Source organism: Mustela nigripes, chromosome 14 (assembly GCF_022355385.1).
Source record: "Mustela nigripes isolate SB6536 chromosome 14, MUSNIG.SB6536, whole genome shotgun sequence".
Classification (NCBI taxonomy): Eukaryota; Metazoa; Chordata; class Mammalia; order Carnivora; family Mustelidae; genus Mustela; species Mustela nigripes.
In genome coordinates this window covers 21,005,208-21,024,582 of record NC_081570.1, presented here as the reverse complement: position 1 = coordinate 21,024,582, position 19,375 = coordinate 21,005,208, and the positions used below count along the sequence as shown (strand labels likewise).

Here is a 19,375-nt window from a genome sequence, read left to right as displayed (position 1 = left end):
TGACAGATGTTGGTCTCTCTTCCACACTGCTCTTTCAGCCTTTCCCTAGGCCACTTCTGTCTTGAGAGTGTAGTCTTAGAGCAGACTGCCAGGGAGGCTAGACTGTTAACTTTTGGAAAGTAGAAACTAAACCCAGCAAACTGACAGCATTTCTTCATTATAGGGGAATGAGGTATTCTGTTTCCTTAACACTTGGCTGAAAAATCTTCTCCCAATTAACTTTAGGTTTTGACCAAGAAGAAATTACAAGACTTAGTAAGAGAAGTGGATCCTAATGAGCAATTGGATGAAGATGTGGAAGAGGTAAGATGGAGTTGGGCACCCCAGAGTCTGTGTCCCTGAGAGCTAAGACTTCAGAGGCAGACAGATCTGAATTTAAATCTTGGCTCTGCCACTTACCAGCTTTGTAGCTGTGGACACATAGCTTTTTGTGTTGGTAGGGTGTGGTATTACTTACCGACAGGGTTATTATGAGCGTCTCTTGGAATAACTTCATACAAATCACCTGGGAGAATGCCTAGCACTTTATACCTAGCAGCTGCTGCTACTTTTGCTTGGTGAAAAGGGTTCAGTTTGCTGCTCGTAGGCAATTACGTTCAACAATTTTAGTTGTTCATGTGATATTCCTCCATGTTTCTAAGTAATACAGTTAAACAGATATTCTTCGGTTTCTGTCTTTGGACTTCCTGTAGATGAGGATTTTGTTAAGCCACTCACACATGTCCGTCCATGCTCCTTTCCCTCATTTCTCTTTTTTCTTTTTTTTTTTTAGCAGTAGAGTTAATTTTTTTTTAAAGATTTTATTTATTTGTCAGAGAGAGAGAGAGAGAGAGAAAGAGTGCACAAGCAGGGGAAGCAGCAGGCAAAGGGAGGAGCAGACTCTCTGCTGAGCAGGGAGCCAAGATCATGACCTGAGCCAGGGTCAGATGCTTAACCAACTGAGCCACCCAGGCACCCTCCCTCATTTTTCTAATATATATATATTTTTTAAACACATATTTTTTAAGGATTTTATTTATTTATTTATTTATTTGTCAGAGAGAGAGAGAGAGCGAGAGCGCACAAGCTGGGGGAATAGCAGACAGAGGAAGAGGGAGAAGCAGGCTCCTCACTGAGCAAGTAGCCTGATGTGGGACTTGATCCCAGAACCCTGGGATCGTGACCTGATCCAAAGGCAGATGCTCAAGTGATAGGGCCACACAGTCATCTCTCCAATATAGTTTTTTTTGTTTTGTTTTTAAGATTTTATTTATTTACTTGAGAGAGGAGAGAGAGAGTGAGAGAGCATGAGAGGGGAGAGGGTCAGAGGAAGAAGCCGACTCCCTGTTGAGCAGGGAGCCCAATGCCGGACTCCATCCCAGGACTTCAGGATCATGACCTGAGCCGAAGGCAGTCACTTAACGAACTGCGCCACCCAGGCGCCCCCCTCCAATATAGTTTTGTCACAGCATTTAGATAACTCAGAAATCAGTGTTGACATTTTTCTGATCAAGTACATATTGTTCACCTCTGAACCAAGTCCGGTTTTGTACTACCTACTAAAGTTGATAATTGACTTTTTTTTTAAGATTTTATTTATTTGTTTGACAGAGAGAGAGAGAGCACATGCAGGGGAAGCTGCAGAGAGAGGGAGAAGCGGGCTCCCCACTGAACAGGGATCCTGACGTGGGGCTTGATCCCAGGACCTGGGATCACAACCTGAGCCAAAAGCAGACGATTAATCAACTGAGCCACCTAAGTGCCTTTGTTTCGTTGTGGGGTTTTTTTTGTTTTGTTTTGTTTGTTTTTGTCAGTAATCTCTGTACCCAACATGGGACTTGAACTTACAACCCTGAAATCAAGAGTCACACATTCTACCTACTGAGCTAGCCAGGCGCCCCTATAATTGACTTATTTTTATTTAGTTTTCTTTGTGCCATTTTTTATTCTGGTTCTACTATCAGCTCTGGTATTCACCTATCAACATTGTTTTCCAAATGGATAAGTAATATGCAGATTTGGGTCCTCCTCCCCTCCCCAACTCAGATTTCATGCTCAGAAACCTCCATCCTGGGGCGCCTGGGTGGCTCAGTGGGTTAAGCCTCTGCCTTCAGCTCAGGTCATGATCTCAGGGTTCTGGGATGGAGCCCCGCATCAGGCTCTCTGCTCAGCGGGGAGCCTGCTTCTCTCTCTCTCTCTCCCTCTGCCTGCTTCTCTACCTCCTTGTGAGCTCGCTCTCTGTCAAATAAATAAATAAAATCTTTAAAAAAGAAAGAAACTCCCTCCTTTAAGGAGGACCCATGATATGATGAGCACTAGGTGTTATATGCAACCAATGAATCATTGAACACTACATCTGAAACTAATAATGTACTATATGTTGGCTGATTGAATTTGAATATCAATAATAAAAAGAACCCTCCATCATCTTCTGGTCTAATTAATTTTAGGCCACTTGAACAAGCCCTCCTCAGTCTTCCTGTCACTTTTTTTTTTTCCCCCTCTGGCTCTCTTGTTTCCTATATCCCACATCCTCTTAGTCTCTTTTTTTGTTAGAGCGCATTTTTTTGTTATTGTTACTGCCTACAAAAGAATAGACAAGAAGCAAATGTTTGGGGGCGCCTGGGTGGCTCAGTGGGTTGAGCCTTCGGCTCAAGTCATGATCTCAGGGTCCTGGGATCGAGCCCCGCATCAGACTCTCTGCTCAGCGGGGAGCCTGCTTTCTCCTCTCTCTCTCTGCCTGCCTCTCTGCCTACTTGTGATCTCTGTCTGTCAAATAAATAAATAGAATCTTAAAAAAAAAAAAAAGAAGCAAGTGTTTGAAAGTCTCTTACATTCTAACCTCAGAACTTTTAGTTTGCATGGGTTTAGAATTAGATTATGAAAATAATTTTTTCCTTCCATTTGTGAAGGTATTGCTCCATGTCTTCAAAAAACCTATTAGGAAATCTTGTGTGGATGCCTGGCAGGCTTAGTCTGTAGAGCTTGCGACTCTTGCTTTCAGGGTTGTAAGTTCAATCCCCATGTTCAGCATCGAGCCTGCTTAGAAAAAGAAAGGAATTCCATGCTGTTCTGATCCGTTTTTTTAGTCTTCACTTTTTTTTAAATTCTGAATTTTCATATGAGCCTCAGTATCTATCTTTTTTCATTTGTTGTGCTGGCTTCCTAGAGCCTGTTTTTATTTGGGGGATGTGAGTGCCTCAATTCTGGGATGATTTTGTCTATTTTGGGGTTTGGAGTTTCTTTTTTTTCTTTTTTTTTTTTTAATTAAAGATTTTATTTATTTATTTGTCAGAGAGAGAGAGGAGCAAGAGTGAGCACAAGCAGGCAGAGTGGCAAGTAGAGGCAGAGGGAGAAGCAGGCTCCCTGCTGAGCAGGGAGCCCAATTTGGGACTCAATCCCAGTACGATGGGATCAATACCTGAGCCAAAGGCAGCCACTTAACCAATTGAGCCACCCAGGTGTCCCGAGTTTGGAGTTTCTTATTGATGTTGTCTGTTTTGCCTTTGCTGAGGAATGTGTAGTGACAGGGAAGAGAAATACAGATTACAAAAACAGTATAACTTCATTTTAATTTTAATTTAATTTTATTTCTTTTTTAAGAGTTTATTTATTTATTTGACAGAGACATAGAGAGCACAAGTAGGCAGAGCAGCAGGCAGAGGGAAGGGAGAAGCAGGCTCTCCACCAACCTGGGATAATGACCCGAGCTGAAAGCAGCCACTTAACCGACTGAGCCACCTAGATGCCCCATTTATTTTTATTTTTTTAACCAGAGGGAAAATATTTGCTCTCTCTGCGTGTGTATGTGTGTGTTGGGAGGGTGTTTGAGGCAGCAGTTTTATTGCGATATAATTCATACACCATAAAATTCACTCATTTGAAATCTACAGTTCAGTGGTCATTAGTCTCTTCACAGAATTGTGCAACTCTCAACACAGTCATTTTTTTTTTTTTAAAGATTTTATTTATTTATTTGACAGACAGAGATCATAAGCAGGCAGACAGGCAGAGAGAGGGAGAGGAGGAAGCAGGCTCCCTGCAGAGCAGAGAGCTCGATGCGGGACTCGATCCCAGGACCCTGAGATCATGACCTGAGCCGAAGGCAGCGGCTTAACCCACTGAGCCACCCAGGCGCCCCAACACAGTCATTTTTTTAACACACGATGTATTATTAGTTTCAGAGGTAGAGGTCAGTGATTCATCAGTTACATATAACACCCAGAGCCCATTACATCACGTGCCCTCCTTAATGCCCATCACCCAGTTATCCCATCCCCCTCCCACCTGCCCTCCAGCAACCCTCAGTTTGTTTCCTACAGTTAAGAGTCTCTTAGGGTTTAACACAGGCATTTTTAGAACATTTTCCTCATCCCTGAAAGAAACCCATACCTATGAGCAGTCACTCCCATTTTTCCCCAGGCCCCATAGTCCTTAAGCAACTAACTACTAATTTACTTTCTGTGTCTATAGATTGGCCTCTTCTGGACATTTCAGATAAATGGAGTCATATGATACGTGATGTCTGTGCATGCCTTCTTTCATTTAGTATAATGTTTTTAAAGTTCATGTTGTAAGGAGTATGAGTACCTCATTTCTTTTTATGACAGAATACTCTTCCATTCTAGAGACATACTGTATTTTGTTTAGCCATTCATCGGTTGATGGGTTGTATGCACTTTTTGGTTATTATGAATAATGTTGCGTGAATATTCACATGCAAATTTTCTGTTTTTTCTTTTCTTTTTGACTCGTGTACACATTTCTTTTTTAAGATTTTATTTATTTATTTGACAGAGGGGGACATAGCAAGAGAGGGAACACAAGCAGGGGTAGTGGGGGAGGGAAAAGCAGGTTTCCTGCGGAGCAGGGAACGCAATGTGGGGTTCCATCCCAGGACTCAGGGATCATGACCTGAGGTGAAGGCAGCCACTTAACAACTGAGCTACCCAGGTGCCCCTCGTGCATACATTTTTGTGTGGAAATACGCTTTCATCTTTCTTGGTAATATTTCTTGGAGTCATGTGGTAACTGTTTTTCCTTTGAGAAACTGCCTTTTCCAAAGTGCTGCATTCTTTTACGTTCCTATCAGCAGTGTGAGATTTCGATTTTCTTCTATTGGTTTTTTGATGAGTTCTGCTCAGTGTTTACTCTTCCTTTTTTTTTTTTTTTTAATTAATTAATTTATTTATTTATTTAAGAGAGAGAACACGCAGGAAGGGGAACAGGGAAAGAATATTCAAGCAGGGTCCTTGCTGACCAAGGAGTCTGATAGGGGACTTGATCCCAGGACCCCCAGATCATGACTCAGATGAAGGCAGATGCTTAACTGACTGAGCCACCCAGGTGTCCCTCGTTTCTTTGAAATTCTAAGTTCTACTTGCTAGGGAGATTATCCTTAGTTTATCCTCTAAACCTTTTAAGTTTTGTTGTTGTTGTTGTTGACAAAAAAATTTTAATTTCTATAACGTTTTCTTGTTGACTAGTTGGTCTTTTTTTTTTTTCCCCCTTAAGATTCTGTTTTGTACGGGGCGCCTGGGTGGCTCAGTGGGTTAAGCCGCTGCCTTCGGCTCAGGTCATGATCTCAGAGTCCTGGGATGGAGCCCGCATCAGGCTCTCTGCTCAGCAGAGAGCCTGCTTCCTCCTCTCTCTCTGCCTGCCTCTCTGCCTGCTTGTCATCTCTCTCTGTCAAATAAATAAATAAAATCTTTAAAAAAAAAAAAAAAAGATTCTGTTTTGTAAGTAATCTCTATATCCACCATGGGGCTTGAACTCACAAACCGGTTATCAAGAATTGTACACGGTACTGACTGAGCCAGCCAGGTGCCCCTAATTGGTCCTTTTTCTCCCCATGGCACTCTGTTCTTATTTTTTCGTTGTGATATCTTTTCTTACCTTTCACTCTGAGGAATTACATTTTTTGACCTTTTCTTATTTTCCCTGCATTATCTTAGTGTCCTCTGGGTCCCTTTTTTCTCCTTTGGTTTGTTTATTTTCTTTTTAGTGTTTGAGATTTTCTTCAAATGCTTGGTGTTCTTGACTATCTGTTCTTAAAGAGTGAGCCACTGAAAACCTAATTCAAAACAGAACTTACTGACTGATGGGCTTCACTCAGTAATGTGCTGGGAAATGTTTAGCAACCAACTCTGTGGAGAGAAAGACCCTAATTTTGAACATTCCCTAATTTCTATGGTGTAAATATTCCCAATAGGCCCTATTTTAAGCTATCAACATGTTTCTGAATTCAAGATTATGAAGAAAGGCATATAATTAATTGGCTTTTGTGAGCTCCACTCAGCCAGTTTTAGCAAAGCACTGGCTTCACTTCAGAATAATTTATCCACAAGTCAGCCTTCTTATAGGGAATTCTCTTCGTGTCAGCATCTGTATGTCTTTTCTCTGGAGTCGTTTGGCATCTCCAGAGAAAAATCCTCCAGGCTCCTTGCCTGGAGGGTTTATCTCTAGCTTCTGATATGCTGGCAGAAAGGCAAGAGAAGGAGGCTGTGTCTGTCCCGTGCTGTGTCTGGTGCATTCTAATCCAGAGCCATTCAGTTGAACTCTGTTCAGTTCTCTAGAGAACGAACTGCTGTGTTCTGGGTCAGGTATGTGTGGGGAGGAGTCTCTTGGCTGTTTTTGGAGTGTGGAGGCACGGGGACTAGTCTGTATATAGACACAGAGTAATTTCTCAGTTTTTAGTCCCATGCCTCAGCCCAGTCTTCTGTGGTAAATGGCACTTCCAGAACCTGGATCTTTTAGGGGTTGCAGGGGGCAAATCAAGTCAAATCTCATTGTTGTCCCTTCGATGGGTACTTGTGTTGTACCTTCCATCTGCTAGATCAGATCCCACTTTTCCACTGTTATCTCTTTGGCAAAAAATTACTTTAAAAGCTTATTGCATTCTCTTATCTATTAAGCATTTTTCTCCTGTTCTAATTGTCTTTGTGGATTTATATGTCTTTTTTTCCTTTTATGTTATTTTAGTGCATTTAGGGAAGGAGAGGAGGTCATTTTTGGAATTGATCTGCCATGTTTAATCAGAAATCTCTCCATTGGGGGTGCTTGGCTGGCTCAGTTGCTAGAGCATGTGACTCTTGGTCTTGGGGTAATGAATTCAAGCCCCACATTGGGCATAGACCTTACTTTTTCATTCTTTTTAAGATTGTATTCATTTATTTAAGAGGGACAGAGTGTGGAAGAGAGAGCATAAGCAGGGGGAAGGGGCAGAGGAGAGGGAGAAGCAGGCTCCCCACTGACAGGGAGCCCAATGATGTGGGGCTCAATCCCAAGACCCTGGGATCATGACCTGAACCAAAGGCAGACACCCAGCCACCTTAGCCAATCAGGCACACCTAGAGCTTACTAGGAAAGAGAGAGAGAGAAAGGGGGAGAGAGAGAAGGAAGGAAGAAAGGAATCTTTCCATTTGATGGTATCCATTTGGTTTCATCGGAAAGATGACAATGTGATAATGGTCTAGCAGAATAAGTAATGTCTATCCATGGTTGTAATTTTATTTTATTTTTGGTCAGCAGAGGAAGCCATGGGGAATATATTGAGTGATGAGAATTCCAATTTTTAGTAGATTTTTAGCTTCAGAATTGTGACTTTTTTTTTTTAAGATTTTATTTATTTATTTGTCAGAGAGAGAGAGAGCGAGAGCGAGCACAGGCAGACAGAGTGTCAGGCAGAGTCAGAGGGAGAAGCAGGCTCCCTGCGGAGCAAGAAGCCCGATGTGGGACTCGATCCCAGGATGCTGGGATCATGACCTGAGCCGAAGGCAGCTGCTTAACCAACTGAGCCACCCAGGCATCCCCAGAATTGTGACTTTACTGTTCATGTTGTCCAGGATAATTGATAATGAAGTGGAAAGAACCCAGGTTTCGGACTGGAACCTCAAAGTCAAATTCTGGTTCCACTGCTTAGCATTTGTATGGTTATGAGTTAGCACCCTTCTGTATATAAGGAGGATAAAGTCCATGCCCCACTTTTTTTTTTTACAGGATTACTATAAGGTCTCGGTGAGATTAATGGAAATAAAAATGCTTTAGGAGACTGTGAATGAGGAAGTATAATGATTCACTTTTGTTTTCCCACCTAATTCTAAAGAAAATACGAGGGTGAGGGATTGGACTGGTTGATCTCTCTAGATAGAAAGTTCAGAGAGTAACGTCCTCAGAATCTTGTGAGTTGCACTCAACCTGCTTAACGAGTTGATGTGTTTCTAGTGTTGTCCTCACTCCTCCTCGTCCTCACCTTAGCCCAAATGCTGATTCCGGGCCTTCTAGTAGACAGCCTAACTAAATATGTGATTCCAGCAGACAGAGTTGTCTCAGCAACAGGAGCCTGCTCTGCCAATGTCATGGTTACTCTCCCCCACTTTTGTCTTCCCCAGATGCTGCTGCAGATTGCTGATGATTTTATCGAGAGTGTGGTGACGGCAGCCTGCCAGCTTGCTCGGCATCGCAAGTCCAGCACCCTGGAGGTGAAGGATGTCCAGCTGCATCTAGGTATGTCGTCTTGTTCCTCCCTGAGGCATCCACACTGTTGCTCCTTGAGGACCACCAGGAACAGGTAGCGGGAGGATTTCATGTCAGGATTAGACTTTTGGGGGCTCTGGAATGGATGTATTTGTTCAATGGTAGCATTATACAGAGAAGAGAAATCTATCCATGGTCAGGAGAATGAGCCCAGGCATGGGTTTGCCATTTTCTATTGGTATCACCTTGTCCTTTCTCCTAACTTTCTCTCAGAGCCTGTTTTCCTCATTTGTAAAGTAGAGATCATAGTATCATCCTTACAGGGTGATCATGAGAATTATGGGTTACATTTGTCAGGTCACTGGCTTGGGGCCCTGCACAAAGTAAGAGTTTTGTAAATGTAGCTATTATGTCTCCAACATTTAAATAGTAGTTTTTCTCGGGGCACCTGGGTGGCTCAGTGGGTTAAGCCGCTGCCTTCGGCTCAGGTCATGATCTCAGGGTGCTGGGATCGAGCCCCGCATCGGGCTCTCTGCTCAGCAGGGAGCCTGCTTCCCCTCTCTCTCTCTGTCTGCCTCTCCATCTACTTGTGATTTCTCTCTATCAAATAAATAAATAAAATCTTTAAAATAAATAAATAAATAAATAAATAAATAAATAGTAGTTTTTCTCTTGCAGTTTTTAGCCTGTTTATCCATTTCCCCCTAAAATTATAATCATAATGTACATATAATTCTATATTCTGTTTTTCAACTTAAGACACACTAAATTCAAGCTTGGTTTTTCTGAGAGATACTTGACTAACATCGATAACCATCATCACTTGGGAAATGAGTAAGCCCCCATCTGCATTGGTTACAGTGTGCTCAGAAGAAAGTGAACAGTCTTGTGAGTATGAAGGCCAACTGAATGAGGCAGAAGTTATTACAAGATTCAGTATAGATCAGCCCATGAATAATTACTGAAAGGCTTCCTTGCTGGTGACTGGAAGCTATGGCTTGGGGAGGTACTGGGAGTCTCGGTGGAGTAACAGTTCCTGGTTAATGTTGCTAGTATTAATAACAGGACAGATATTCCAATTATCTATTATTAGATAACAAACTTAAAATGATAACAGTGGCTTAAAAATGTAATAGTCTTTTTTTTTTTTTTTAAGATTTTATTTATTTATTTGACAGAGAGACATCACAAGGAGGCAGGTAGGTTGGGGAAGAAGCAGGCTCCCCACTGAGCAGAGAGCCCGATGCGGGGCTCCATCCCAGAATCCTGAGATCACAACCTGAGCCAAAGGCAGCGGCCTAACCCACTGAGCCACCCAGGTGCCCCTGTAATAGTCGTTTATTTTGTTCAGTTGTCTGGGGCTTGAAGGGGCTTAGCTAGGCAGTTCTGCTGAGGGTCTCTCATGTAATTAAAGTCAGGTGGTACCTTGGTCCGAGATTGTTTTGAAGGAAGGTGTATTCATTTCCTAGGGCTGTTATAACAAAGCACCACACACTAGGGAGGTTAAAACAACCAAACATATTCTCTCACTGTTCTGGATGCCAAAAGTCTACGATCCCTCCAATGCTTCTATGAAGAAGACTTCCTTGCCTTTTTCTAGCTGTTGGGGGTGGCTTGCAATCCTTGGCATTCTCTGCGTATAGCTGCATCACTCTGTATGTGCCTCGGCCTTCACGTGGCCTTCTCTCCTGCATGTGTCCCTCTCTCTGTCTCTTCTCCTCTTGTAGGATGCCAGTCATATGGAATTAAGGGCCCACCCTACTCCTGTACAACCACGTCGTAATTAATCATATCGCAGTAATCCTGTTTCCAGTATATTTTGAGGTACTGGGGGTTAGGACTTAAACATGTCTTTTTTGAGGGACACAATTTGACCTATAACAGAGTTTCACCAGTCCAAGTCTGATACTGGGGCTAGAAACTCCCCCAAAGCTGGAATTCCAGGGGCGTCTGGGTGGTGCAGTCAATTAAGTGTCCAACTCTTGGTTCTGGCTCAGGTTGTAATCTCATGATTATGAGATCAAGCCCAGAGTCAGGCTTAGCAAGGAGCCTGCTTGAGATTTTCTCTCCCTCTCCTTCTGCCCATCCCACTCCTGCTCTCTTTCGTTCTCTCAAATAAATCTTGAAAAAAACAAACAAAAAACCAATCTGGGACTCCACAGTCTCCCCCTCTCTGTAGTCTCTTTTTTTTTTTTTTAAGATTTTATCCATTTGACAGAGAGCACAAGCACGAAGAGGGAGAGAGAGAAGCAGGTTTTCTGCTGAACAAGGAGCTGGATGTGGGACTCGATCCAAGGACCCTGGGATCATGACCTGAGCCAAAGGCAGACACTTAAGGACTGAGGCACCCAGGCGTTCCCTCTCTGCAGTCCACCCCCCTTTTCTTTTTTAAGATTTTATTTATTTATTTGATGGAGAGAGATCACAAGTAGGCAGAGAGGCAGGCAGAGAGGGGGTGGAAAGCAGGCTCCTTGCTGAGCAGAGAGCCCAATGCAGGGCTTGATCCCAGGACTCCGAGATCATGACTTGAGCTGAAGGCAGAGGCTTAACCCACTGAGCCACCCAGGGGCCCCCAGAGTTTCACTCTGAGATGATAAAATGTTTTAGAGATAGTTGGTGATAATGGTTGCACAACAATGTGAATGTGCTGAATGCCACTGAACTGTGTACTTAAAAATGGTTAAAATGCTCTCTGATATGAGGAATTTGAGAGGCAAGGTTGGGGTGTTGTGGGGGGGGTAGAGAAGGATAAAATGAAACAAGATGGCATCGGGAGGGAGACAAACCATGAGACTCTTAATTTCACAAAACAAACGAGGGATGCTGGGGGAGGGGGTTAGGGAGAGTATGGTGGGGTCATGGACATTGGGGAGGGTATGTGCTGTGATGAGTGCTGTGAAGTGTGTAAGTAAACCTGATGATTCACACATTTAATAAAAATTTTTAAAAACACAAAACAAGGGACGCCTGGGTGGCTCAGTTGGTTAAGCGGCTGTCTTTGGCTCGGGTCATGATCCCAGCGTCCTGGGATCGAGTCCCACATCGGGCTCCTTGCTCCGCAGGGAGCCTGCTTCTCCCTCTGCCTCTGCCTGCCATTCTGTCTCCTATGCTCACTCTCTCTCTCTGACAAATAAATAAAATCTGCTTCCTCCTCTCTCTCCACCTGCCTCTGCCTACCTATGTTCTCTCTCTGTCAAATAAATAAAAAACAAACAAACAAAAAATTTAAAAAAAATACAAAATAAAACCAAAAACATGGTTAAAATGGTAAATTTTAGGTATATTTTGCCACAAAATCCCCACACACAACAGATTATATTACTTTATTTTTTTTTTAAGATTTTATTTATTTATTTGACAGAGAGCAATCACAAGTAGGCAGAGAGGCAGGCAGAGAGAGAGAGAGAGGAAGCAGGCTCCCCGCTGAGCAGAGATCCCGATTCGGGGCTCCATCCCAGGACCCTGGAATCATGACCTGAGCTCAAGGCAGAGGCTTTAACCCACTGAGCCACCCAGGCGACCCCAAATTATATTACTTTAGAGCTTAGCATCCTGTTTTTAAAATATTTTGTGTTTTAATTATTGAAATTAAAATTGGAATATTAGGGGTGCCTGGGTGGCTCAGTGGGTTAAAGCCTCTGCCTTCAGCTTGGGTCATGATCCCAGGGTCCTGGGATCGAGCCCCGCATCGGGCTCTCTGCTTGGCAGGGAGCCTGCTTCTCCATCTCTCTCTGCCTGCCTCTCTGCCTACCTGTGATCTCTGTCTGTCAAATAAATAAATAAAATCTTTAAAAATAAAATTAAATAAAATTGGAATATTAGTTTATTCATTAGAGGTAAGGAGTAATTATCACAATGACAAGAATACTCACAAGTCTGCATGGCCAGGACAGCTTCTGTAGTATGCCTAATGGAGGCTGAGTCATAATCAGAAGATTGTTCAGAGGGCAGTGGATTGGAGCATGGGGAATTAGGGAACCTGGTAGTCAGTGGCACTAGACCACCTACATCTGTTCCACACCACCAACCCCAACAAAGGTAGGCTTGCCAATGGGGCTGGAAACTCTGGACACCACCTCTTGTGACTAACTGGAAGGGGTACAGCCGGGTTTGCTTCTGACCCAATTTCCTACACTTGCTTAATGGACTAAGCTCCCTTTCTGAAGACAGTCTTGAGAAATGTGAACATTCAATGACATAATGTACATGGAATGCTTTGTACAATGCTGCTTTATGCCACACATTTTCACTATACCTTTTAGTCACTAAATGATTGTTGTTGCTATTACATTAATATTATATAAACTATAAATACATACGCATTTAGGAATGTCTGGTGGCTCTGCCTTTGGCTCTGGTCGTGATCTGGAAGGTCCTGGGACCAGGCTGCTTCTCCCCCTCCTGAAGCCCCTCACCCCAGCTCATGCTGTCTCTCAAATAAATAAAAAAAAAATCTTTTAAAAATGCTTATTTAGGGGCGCCTGGGTGGCTCAGTGGGTTAAAGCCTCTGCCTTCGGCTCAGGACATGATCCCAGGATCCTGGGATCGAGCCCCACATCGGGCTCTCTGTTCAGCGGGGAGCCTGCTTCCCCTCCTCTCTATCTGCCTGCTTCTCTGCTTGCTTGTACTCTCTCTCTCTGTCAAATAAATAAATAAAATCTTTAAAATAAAAAAAAAAATGCTTATTTAGTTGAGGTCTATCCCGATGGGGCTTTTTCTGTAGACCTACATCGTTGGAAACGCCTCATAGAGTATTTGTGTGGTTTCCTTTATTCACAGAACTATGTGTTAGATCGGTGGGAAAGAACTGCAAGACACTTATCATTATCTGCTAAAACTCTGACCTAATAGTTATGTTTCTTAAATCTTAGGTATTGGTGTATCCCAATAATCTGTACAGTTCTAGGGTGATAGTTTAGGGGTGAATATGATTTGAACTCATATTTAGAGGGTGTTTGAAATTGAGAACCAGACAGATCAACACTCAGACCCTAAACAGGGCCCTGAAGTAAAGACATTGGATCCCAAAGATTACAGGTGGGGAGTTCTTAAAGTATGTCCGTATTCAAATGGAGATGCAAGAAGCCCAGCTGAAAGAACTCTGGAGTGACAGTGACAACTGTGGATTGATCAAGTTCTTTTTAAAAGGGCTGTTTTGAAGATTATGATTCTAACTTTGGAGGAACTATGGTGATGAGCAGTGACTGGCAGTGGAAGTAATCACATGTAAAAACTCCTTAAATAAAAATTTATTGGCTTTAAAAAAAATGCTTATTTAAATATTTTGCTACACATACTTAATATGTGTGCATTCTTGCCTGGTAGCAACCTTTTTTTTTAAAGATTTTATTTATTTATTTGACAGAGGGAGAGAGAAATCACAAGTAGGCAGAGAGGCAGGCAGAGAGAGGGGGGGAGACAGGCTCCCTATTGAGCAGAGAGCCTGATGTGGGCTTGATCCCAGGACCCTGAGATCATGACCTGAGCTGAAGGCAGAGGCTTAACCCACTGAGCCACCCAGGTGCCCTGTGACCTTTATTTTTAAGATTTAAATCTTTTTTTTTTGTTTTCTTAAAGATTTATTTATTTTAATCCTTTTTTTTTTTAAGATTTTTTATTTATTTGTTTGACAGACAGAGATCACAAGTAGGGAGAGAGGCAGGCAGAGAGAGAGAGGAGGCAGTAGGCTCCCTGCTGAGCAGAGAGCCCGATATGGGGCTCAATCCCAGGACCCTGAGATCATGACATGAGCGGAAGGCAGAGGCTTTAACCCACTGAGCCACCCAGGCGCCCCAATTTTAATCTCTTTTAAGATTTTATTTATTTATTTATTTTGGAGAGAGAACGAGCAGGGAGAGGGAAAGGGAGAGAATCTCAAGTACACTCTGCACTGAATGTGCACTGGATGTGGGCTCAATCCCTTAACCCTGAGATCACGACCTCCACTGAAACCAAGAGTTGGATACCTAACCGACTGACCCAGCCAGGTGCCTGGGATTTATTCATTTATTTATTTGAGAAAGAGAGAGAAAAAGAGTGCACCAGGTAGGGTGGGGCAGAGAGAGAGGAAGTCTAAGGACATTCCCTGCTAAGTGCAGAACCCAACTTAGGACTCAGTTCCACGACCTCGAGATCATGACCTGAGCCCAAACCAAGAGTCAGTCACTCAACTGACTGTACCACCCAGGAGCCCATAAGATTTATTTTATGTAATCTCTATACCCAGTGTGGGGCTCGAACTCACAACCCTGAGATCAAGAGTCACGCTCTCCACCGACTGAGCCAGACACCCCATTACGCTCTTTCTTTTTTTTTTTTTTTAAAGATTTTATTTATTTATTTGATAGAGATCACAAGTAAGCGGAGAGGCAGGCAGAGAGAGGAGGAAGCAGGCTCCCTGCTGAGCAGAGAGCCCAATGCGGGGCTCGATCCCAGGACCCTGAGACCATGACATGAGCCGAAGGCAGAGGCTTCAACCTACTGAGCCACCCAGGCACCTCAACACTCTTTCTTAAAGAGACTCTGCAGATCCATATCCTGAGCCACTTTGTGTGGGTTGTAAAGTTTAATTCCAGAAGAATTAAACTTTAAAGAAGAATCTCAGTGTTACTTTCAAGAGTGACAACAGATATTATTAGCAGAAGGCTTCAGGATTTTTATTTTCAAAGAAATATTGGAGGAAGGACACCTGGGTGGCTCAGTTGGTTAAACATCTGCCTTTGGCTCAGGTCATGATCCCGGGGTTCTGGGACTGAGTCCCACATTGGGCTGCTTGCCCAGCGGGGAACCTGCTTCTCCCTCTGCCTCTCCCCATGCTTGTGCGCTCTCTCTCTCGCTCTCTCTGACAAATAAATAAAATCTTAAAAAAAAAATATTGGAGGAGAGCTGTATATAAAATTCTTCTAGACCCAAACATGAATCATTCATTCACCCAATAGTTACTGTAGATGAGGCACAAAGTATAACTAGAAAACCACTAATGCTCAATTTGATTTAAGTAAGTGTTGTGCTTGGAGCAAAACAGATTTGTAAAACAAGTGTTTTCAGGGGTTTAGGGGAGTATGATAAAGTTCGTAACTCCTTTTGAGTAGACTTATTCCCTAAATAATCTTGTGTAAGTATAATTTTTTACATACTTAGAGTGCAACACACTTTTATTTGTGGCTGGGGGGTCCATGTAGCTATGGTGATTACTGACGTAGTCAAATCATCAGAATCTCTGCCTTGTTGGAACTTCTGGGGACACTCTCACAGGGATGATCATACCCACTGGCATGTGGTGTGGACATAACCCATGTCTATATCTGTATCTCTGTGCCTTTATACCGGGCTCTGGGATTGCATTATGACCTTGAATGCTATTAGCCACCCTATGAGGTGGTTATTACAGTTGTGAACTGCCGTGTAAAAGCTGAAGAAACCAAGACCCAGCGTCCTCCAGCTCCACAGCAGAAGCAGCAGAGCTGGGACTTGGCCCTTAACTCCCAAATACTAGGAATGCCTTTCTGCTCCTCCTCTTCCTTTGGGTTTGAGAGGGGTGACTTTAAACATAGGAGTAAGACAACTGTAGGGGAGTGGGATGCCTGGGTGACTCAGATGGTTAAACATCTGCCTTCTGCTCAGGTCGTGATCCCAGGGTCCTAGGATCGAGTCCCGAGATGGGCTCCCAGCTCAGTGGGGAGCCTACTTCTCCCTCTCCCTCTGCTGCTCCCCCTGCGTGTGCTTTTTCTCTGTCTCTCCCAAATAAATAAATAAAATCTTAAAAAAAAAAAAAAGAAAAGACAACTGAAGGGGCACCTGGCTGGCTCAATCAGTGGAGTGTGTGACTCGACCTTGGCATCATGAGTTTGAGCCCCCTGTTGGACATGGGGCCTGCTTTAAAAGAAAAGAAAAGAAAAAAAGACAAGACAACTGAAGAAACAGGAGTTTCCGCTTCTGTGGAGCTGCATGGAAACCTGAGGGCTCAGCGCTCACAGCCTGGAGTCAGTTATTCCTTGGTCCTTTGTCGACAAAGGTCGAATGGTGTCATTGGAGGCACCACAAGGGATCCCCCATTTGTATTCCGTAGAACCCGTCTGCAGGGCTGCTGTTCATTACTACGGTTGATCGCTCAGATGAGTCCTCCTTGACCCTTGTCTAAGGGTCACACTGCACCCCGATGCTGCCTTCCCTGTCCCCTTATCTCTGTGCTGGCCTCTTCCTTGCAGAACGCCAGTGGAACATGTGGATCCCAGGATTTGGCTCTGAAGAAATCCGACCCTACAAAAAGGCTTGCACCACAGAGGCCCACAAACAGGTGAGGAGCCGTCAGAACCCCAGGGCAGCCACGGCCCATCCCTTGAACTGTGTCTCTGAGGGAGTGCACATGGCTACGGTCCCTGCACTTGTCACTTCCTCCACATAGGAAGCTCCGCTCCCTGGACCAAAGATCAGAGAGGGCAAGAGGCAGCAGGGCTCCATGGGAGAACAGTCATTTACTTCTGTGGTTCTCTGCTGTTCCCACATGGGGTCTCAGCTTTTTCTCTCAACACTGATGGGTGTCACTTAAAGCTGTTGATTGTAGCTTCTTCTAATATGGGTAGAACTCGCTCCTTCCACTTCTCCCTGATGAAATCTCTGCGTTGTGGTTGATTGAAAGAGAGGCCATACTTGTGCTGGAAGGTAGCACCCAGGCTGCTGTGCCAGGCCTTCTGGCTTCTGTCCCAGCTTGCCCTTAGTTCTCTATCCCTGTGACTGACTGCAGACCTGAGGGGTCAGTACGAGAACCTAACCCCACTTATACTGTGCAACAAGCTGGCCCTGTCATTGGTCTAATAACAATGATGAGTTCCTTTTGACAAAGTCTTAATTTAACTGGTGGCTCCAGTTTGAAAAGTGAGCTTTTTTCAAGCTTGATGGGCACATTGTGTGGTTTTGGCTGAGTGTCCCTTGCTTGTCCATAGCCTGGGATCTCTAGAGTGTATGTGTTTACAGACCTCACAAAGGAAGCCCTTACAGGGAAGTCACCAGTAGTCTGAATCAAAGGACCATAGTATTCTTCAGAAGGGAGTCCCTCCAGACAATGGTCATTTTGGCTCTGTTTCCTAATTAATCCACTTTCCAGCTTTATCTATCTATCTCTCAGCAAGTGTCATAATATTAGGACAATCTCTTAGTCAAAAGAGTAAGTAGAGGGGCACCTGGGTGGCTCAATGGGTTAAGCCTCTGCCTTCGGCTCAGGTCATGATCTCAGGGTCCTGGGATGGAGCCCTGCATGGGGCTCTCTGCTCAGCAGGGAGCCTGCTTCCCCCCCATCCTCTGCCTGCCTCTCTGCCTACTTGTGATCTCTGTCAAATAAATGAATAAAATCTTAAAAAGAAAAAAAAAAAAAAAGAGTAAGCAAAGCAGATCAGTAATTCGGCCAGTGGCTGGTAATAGTAAAATTTGAAACCCATGACCTGAATGTTCCCCTGATGGGTTGTGGTGGAAATTGTTAGTGTCCGTTTGCTTCACTGTAGGTCGTCTTGTGTGAAATGTCAGCTCCCTTTTATGTGTGGCCACAGGCTTGACACAGTCCCCTTCCCTATTTTCTTCATCCTCACATTAGGCTGGGGGAGTCTAGAAAACACAGGCTTTGATGGCTTGTCCCCTAAGTCCCCAAAAGGCAAGAACTGTCATCTTCTGTTTTTAACTTTTTTGCCATTCTGCTGACCTACAGCTACTACAGCTGACTACAGCGGTTTGGGTCTTTTGGTCAATGAAATGGGTCCACTGGGCTATCTAAACATCTCCTGGGGCCCTGAAGACTGTTGTCAGGCTCAAAGGAGCCTGCTGAGCTGCCCTGTATGGATAGGTTCCCAGGGCTCCAGCCTGTGGTATAGACTGTGCCCCACATGGGTGACGGGGAAAGTTCCTGACTCTAAGCTGTGTAATTGGTTATTTCACTCTTCTTTCAGAGAATGGCATTGATCCGGAAAACAACCAAGAAATAACACATGGGAAGGTCAGGGAATGGACAACAATGTATTTGGAGATACTTGAGCTGAGACCTCAGCCATCTCATCTTTGGATTTTTTTTTTAATGCTTTACAGAGAAGCATATATTTTTTATTAACAGTGCAGCAATATCTATAATGACTGAGAGGATCTGCCAAAAGAATAAAGCCTCCTCCCCCAACTTCCGGTCCCTTTTCCCTGCCGTCTCAAAGAGGAACGATGTATCTTCCAGAGAAGATTTTATTTGTGGTTTATTATATAAGTGATTGAATATGGGACAAAGCATTATGGTCTTGTTTGGTGAGACAGTATTAGCAGGATTTGTAGAGGTTTGTGTTTCTTTCTCCCATCCCCCTCTCCCTGTACTTTGTAATGTCAGTGTTTATATGAATATGACTTTCATTTGCTTTTCCAGAATAAAGAAGTTATTAATCGAGAGACACAGGGTACATGGCTTACAGCCTTTGAAAGGCCAGAGGCAGTTAAAAGGACAAGCAAGGCTGGATGTAGCTCTCTGTCAGCAGGTGGCAGCACCATTAGCCATTTCTTTACGGAGGAAAAAACCCAGGAATTTTTCTATTCTTTTACTCCAAGGAAGGCCATACCATCAGTAGGAGTTTGAGTCCAGTTTCTCTGCCATAAGAATGGGGCAGAGTGACCTCTCGTGAACCCCAAACTGAAGAGGCATCTGGTTTTGGCGAAGCCTTTTCTGACCCACCCTTCGGAAACTCCTGGAGTTCATCCTTGGTCCTAAGAAAGGATGGCAGTACCCTGGGGAAAGGCCCATCTGTGCAGGTGCCTTGTCTGTTCTTAGTTGTTGATATCCCTGATCCCGGTATCTGCATCATCATGCAGAAGAAACCAGGCCCCTAAGACCTCAAGGTCAAGACCTTCAGTGGCACCTAGCTTCATCCCATCCTGAGCCCAGCATAGCCCTTTTGGGTTG

The 19,375-nt window shown here is 43.9% G+C and overlaps 1 protein-coding gene and 1 non-coding gene across 2 annotated transcripts in view; both read left to right on the top strand.

Moving 5' to 3' along the window:
• The window catches only part of TAF12 (TATA-box binding protein associated factor 12), a 38,995-nt gene extending 20,128 nt beyond the window's left edge, over positions 1 to 18,867 (top strand). The window contains exons 3-6 of the mRNA XM_059375946.1: positions 226 to 303; positions 8,370 to 8,484; positions 16,662 to 16,750; positions 18,390 to 18,867. Of these exons, the coding sequence (XP_059231929.1) occupies positions 226 to 303; positions 8,370 to 8,484; positions 16,662 to 16,750; positions 18,390 to 18,425 (318 nt within the window). The 3' untranslated portion in view covers positions 18,426 to 18,867. The remainder of the gene's footprint in view (positions 1 to 225; positions 304 to 8,369; positions 8,485 to 16,661; positions 16,751 to 18,389) is intronic.
• LOC132002381 (small nucleolar RNA SNORA18) lies at positions 13,144 to 13,274 on the top strand. Its single transcript, XR_009399867.1, has one exon. It is a non-coding gene; the product is annotated as a small nucleolar RNA SNORA18 (small nucleolar RNA).
• Positions 18,868 to 19,375: the final 508 nt, after the last annotated feature.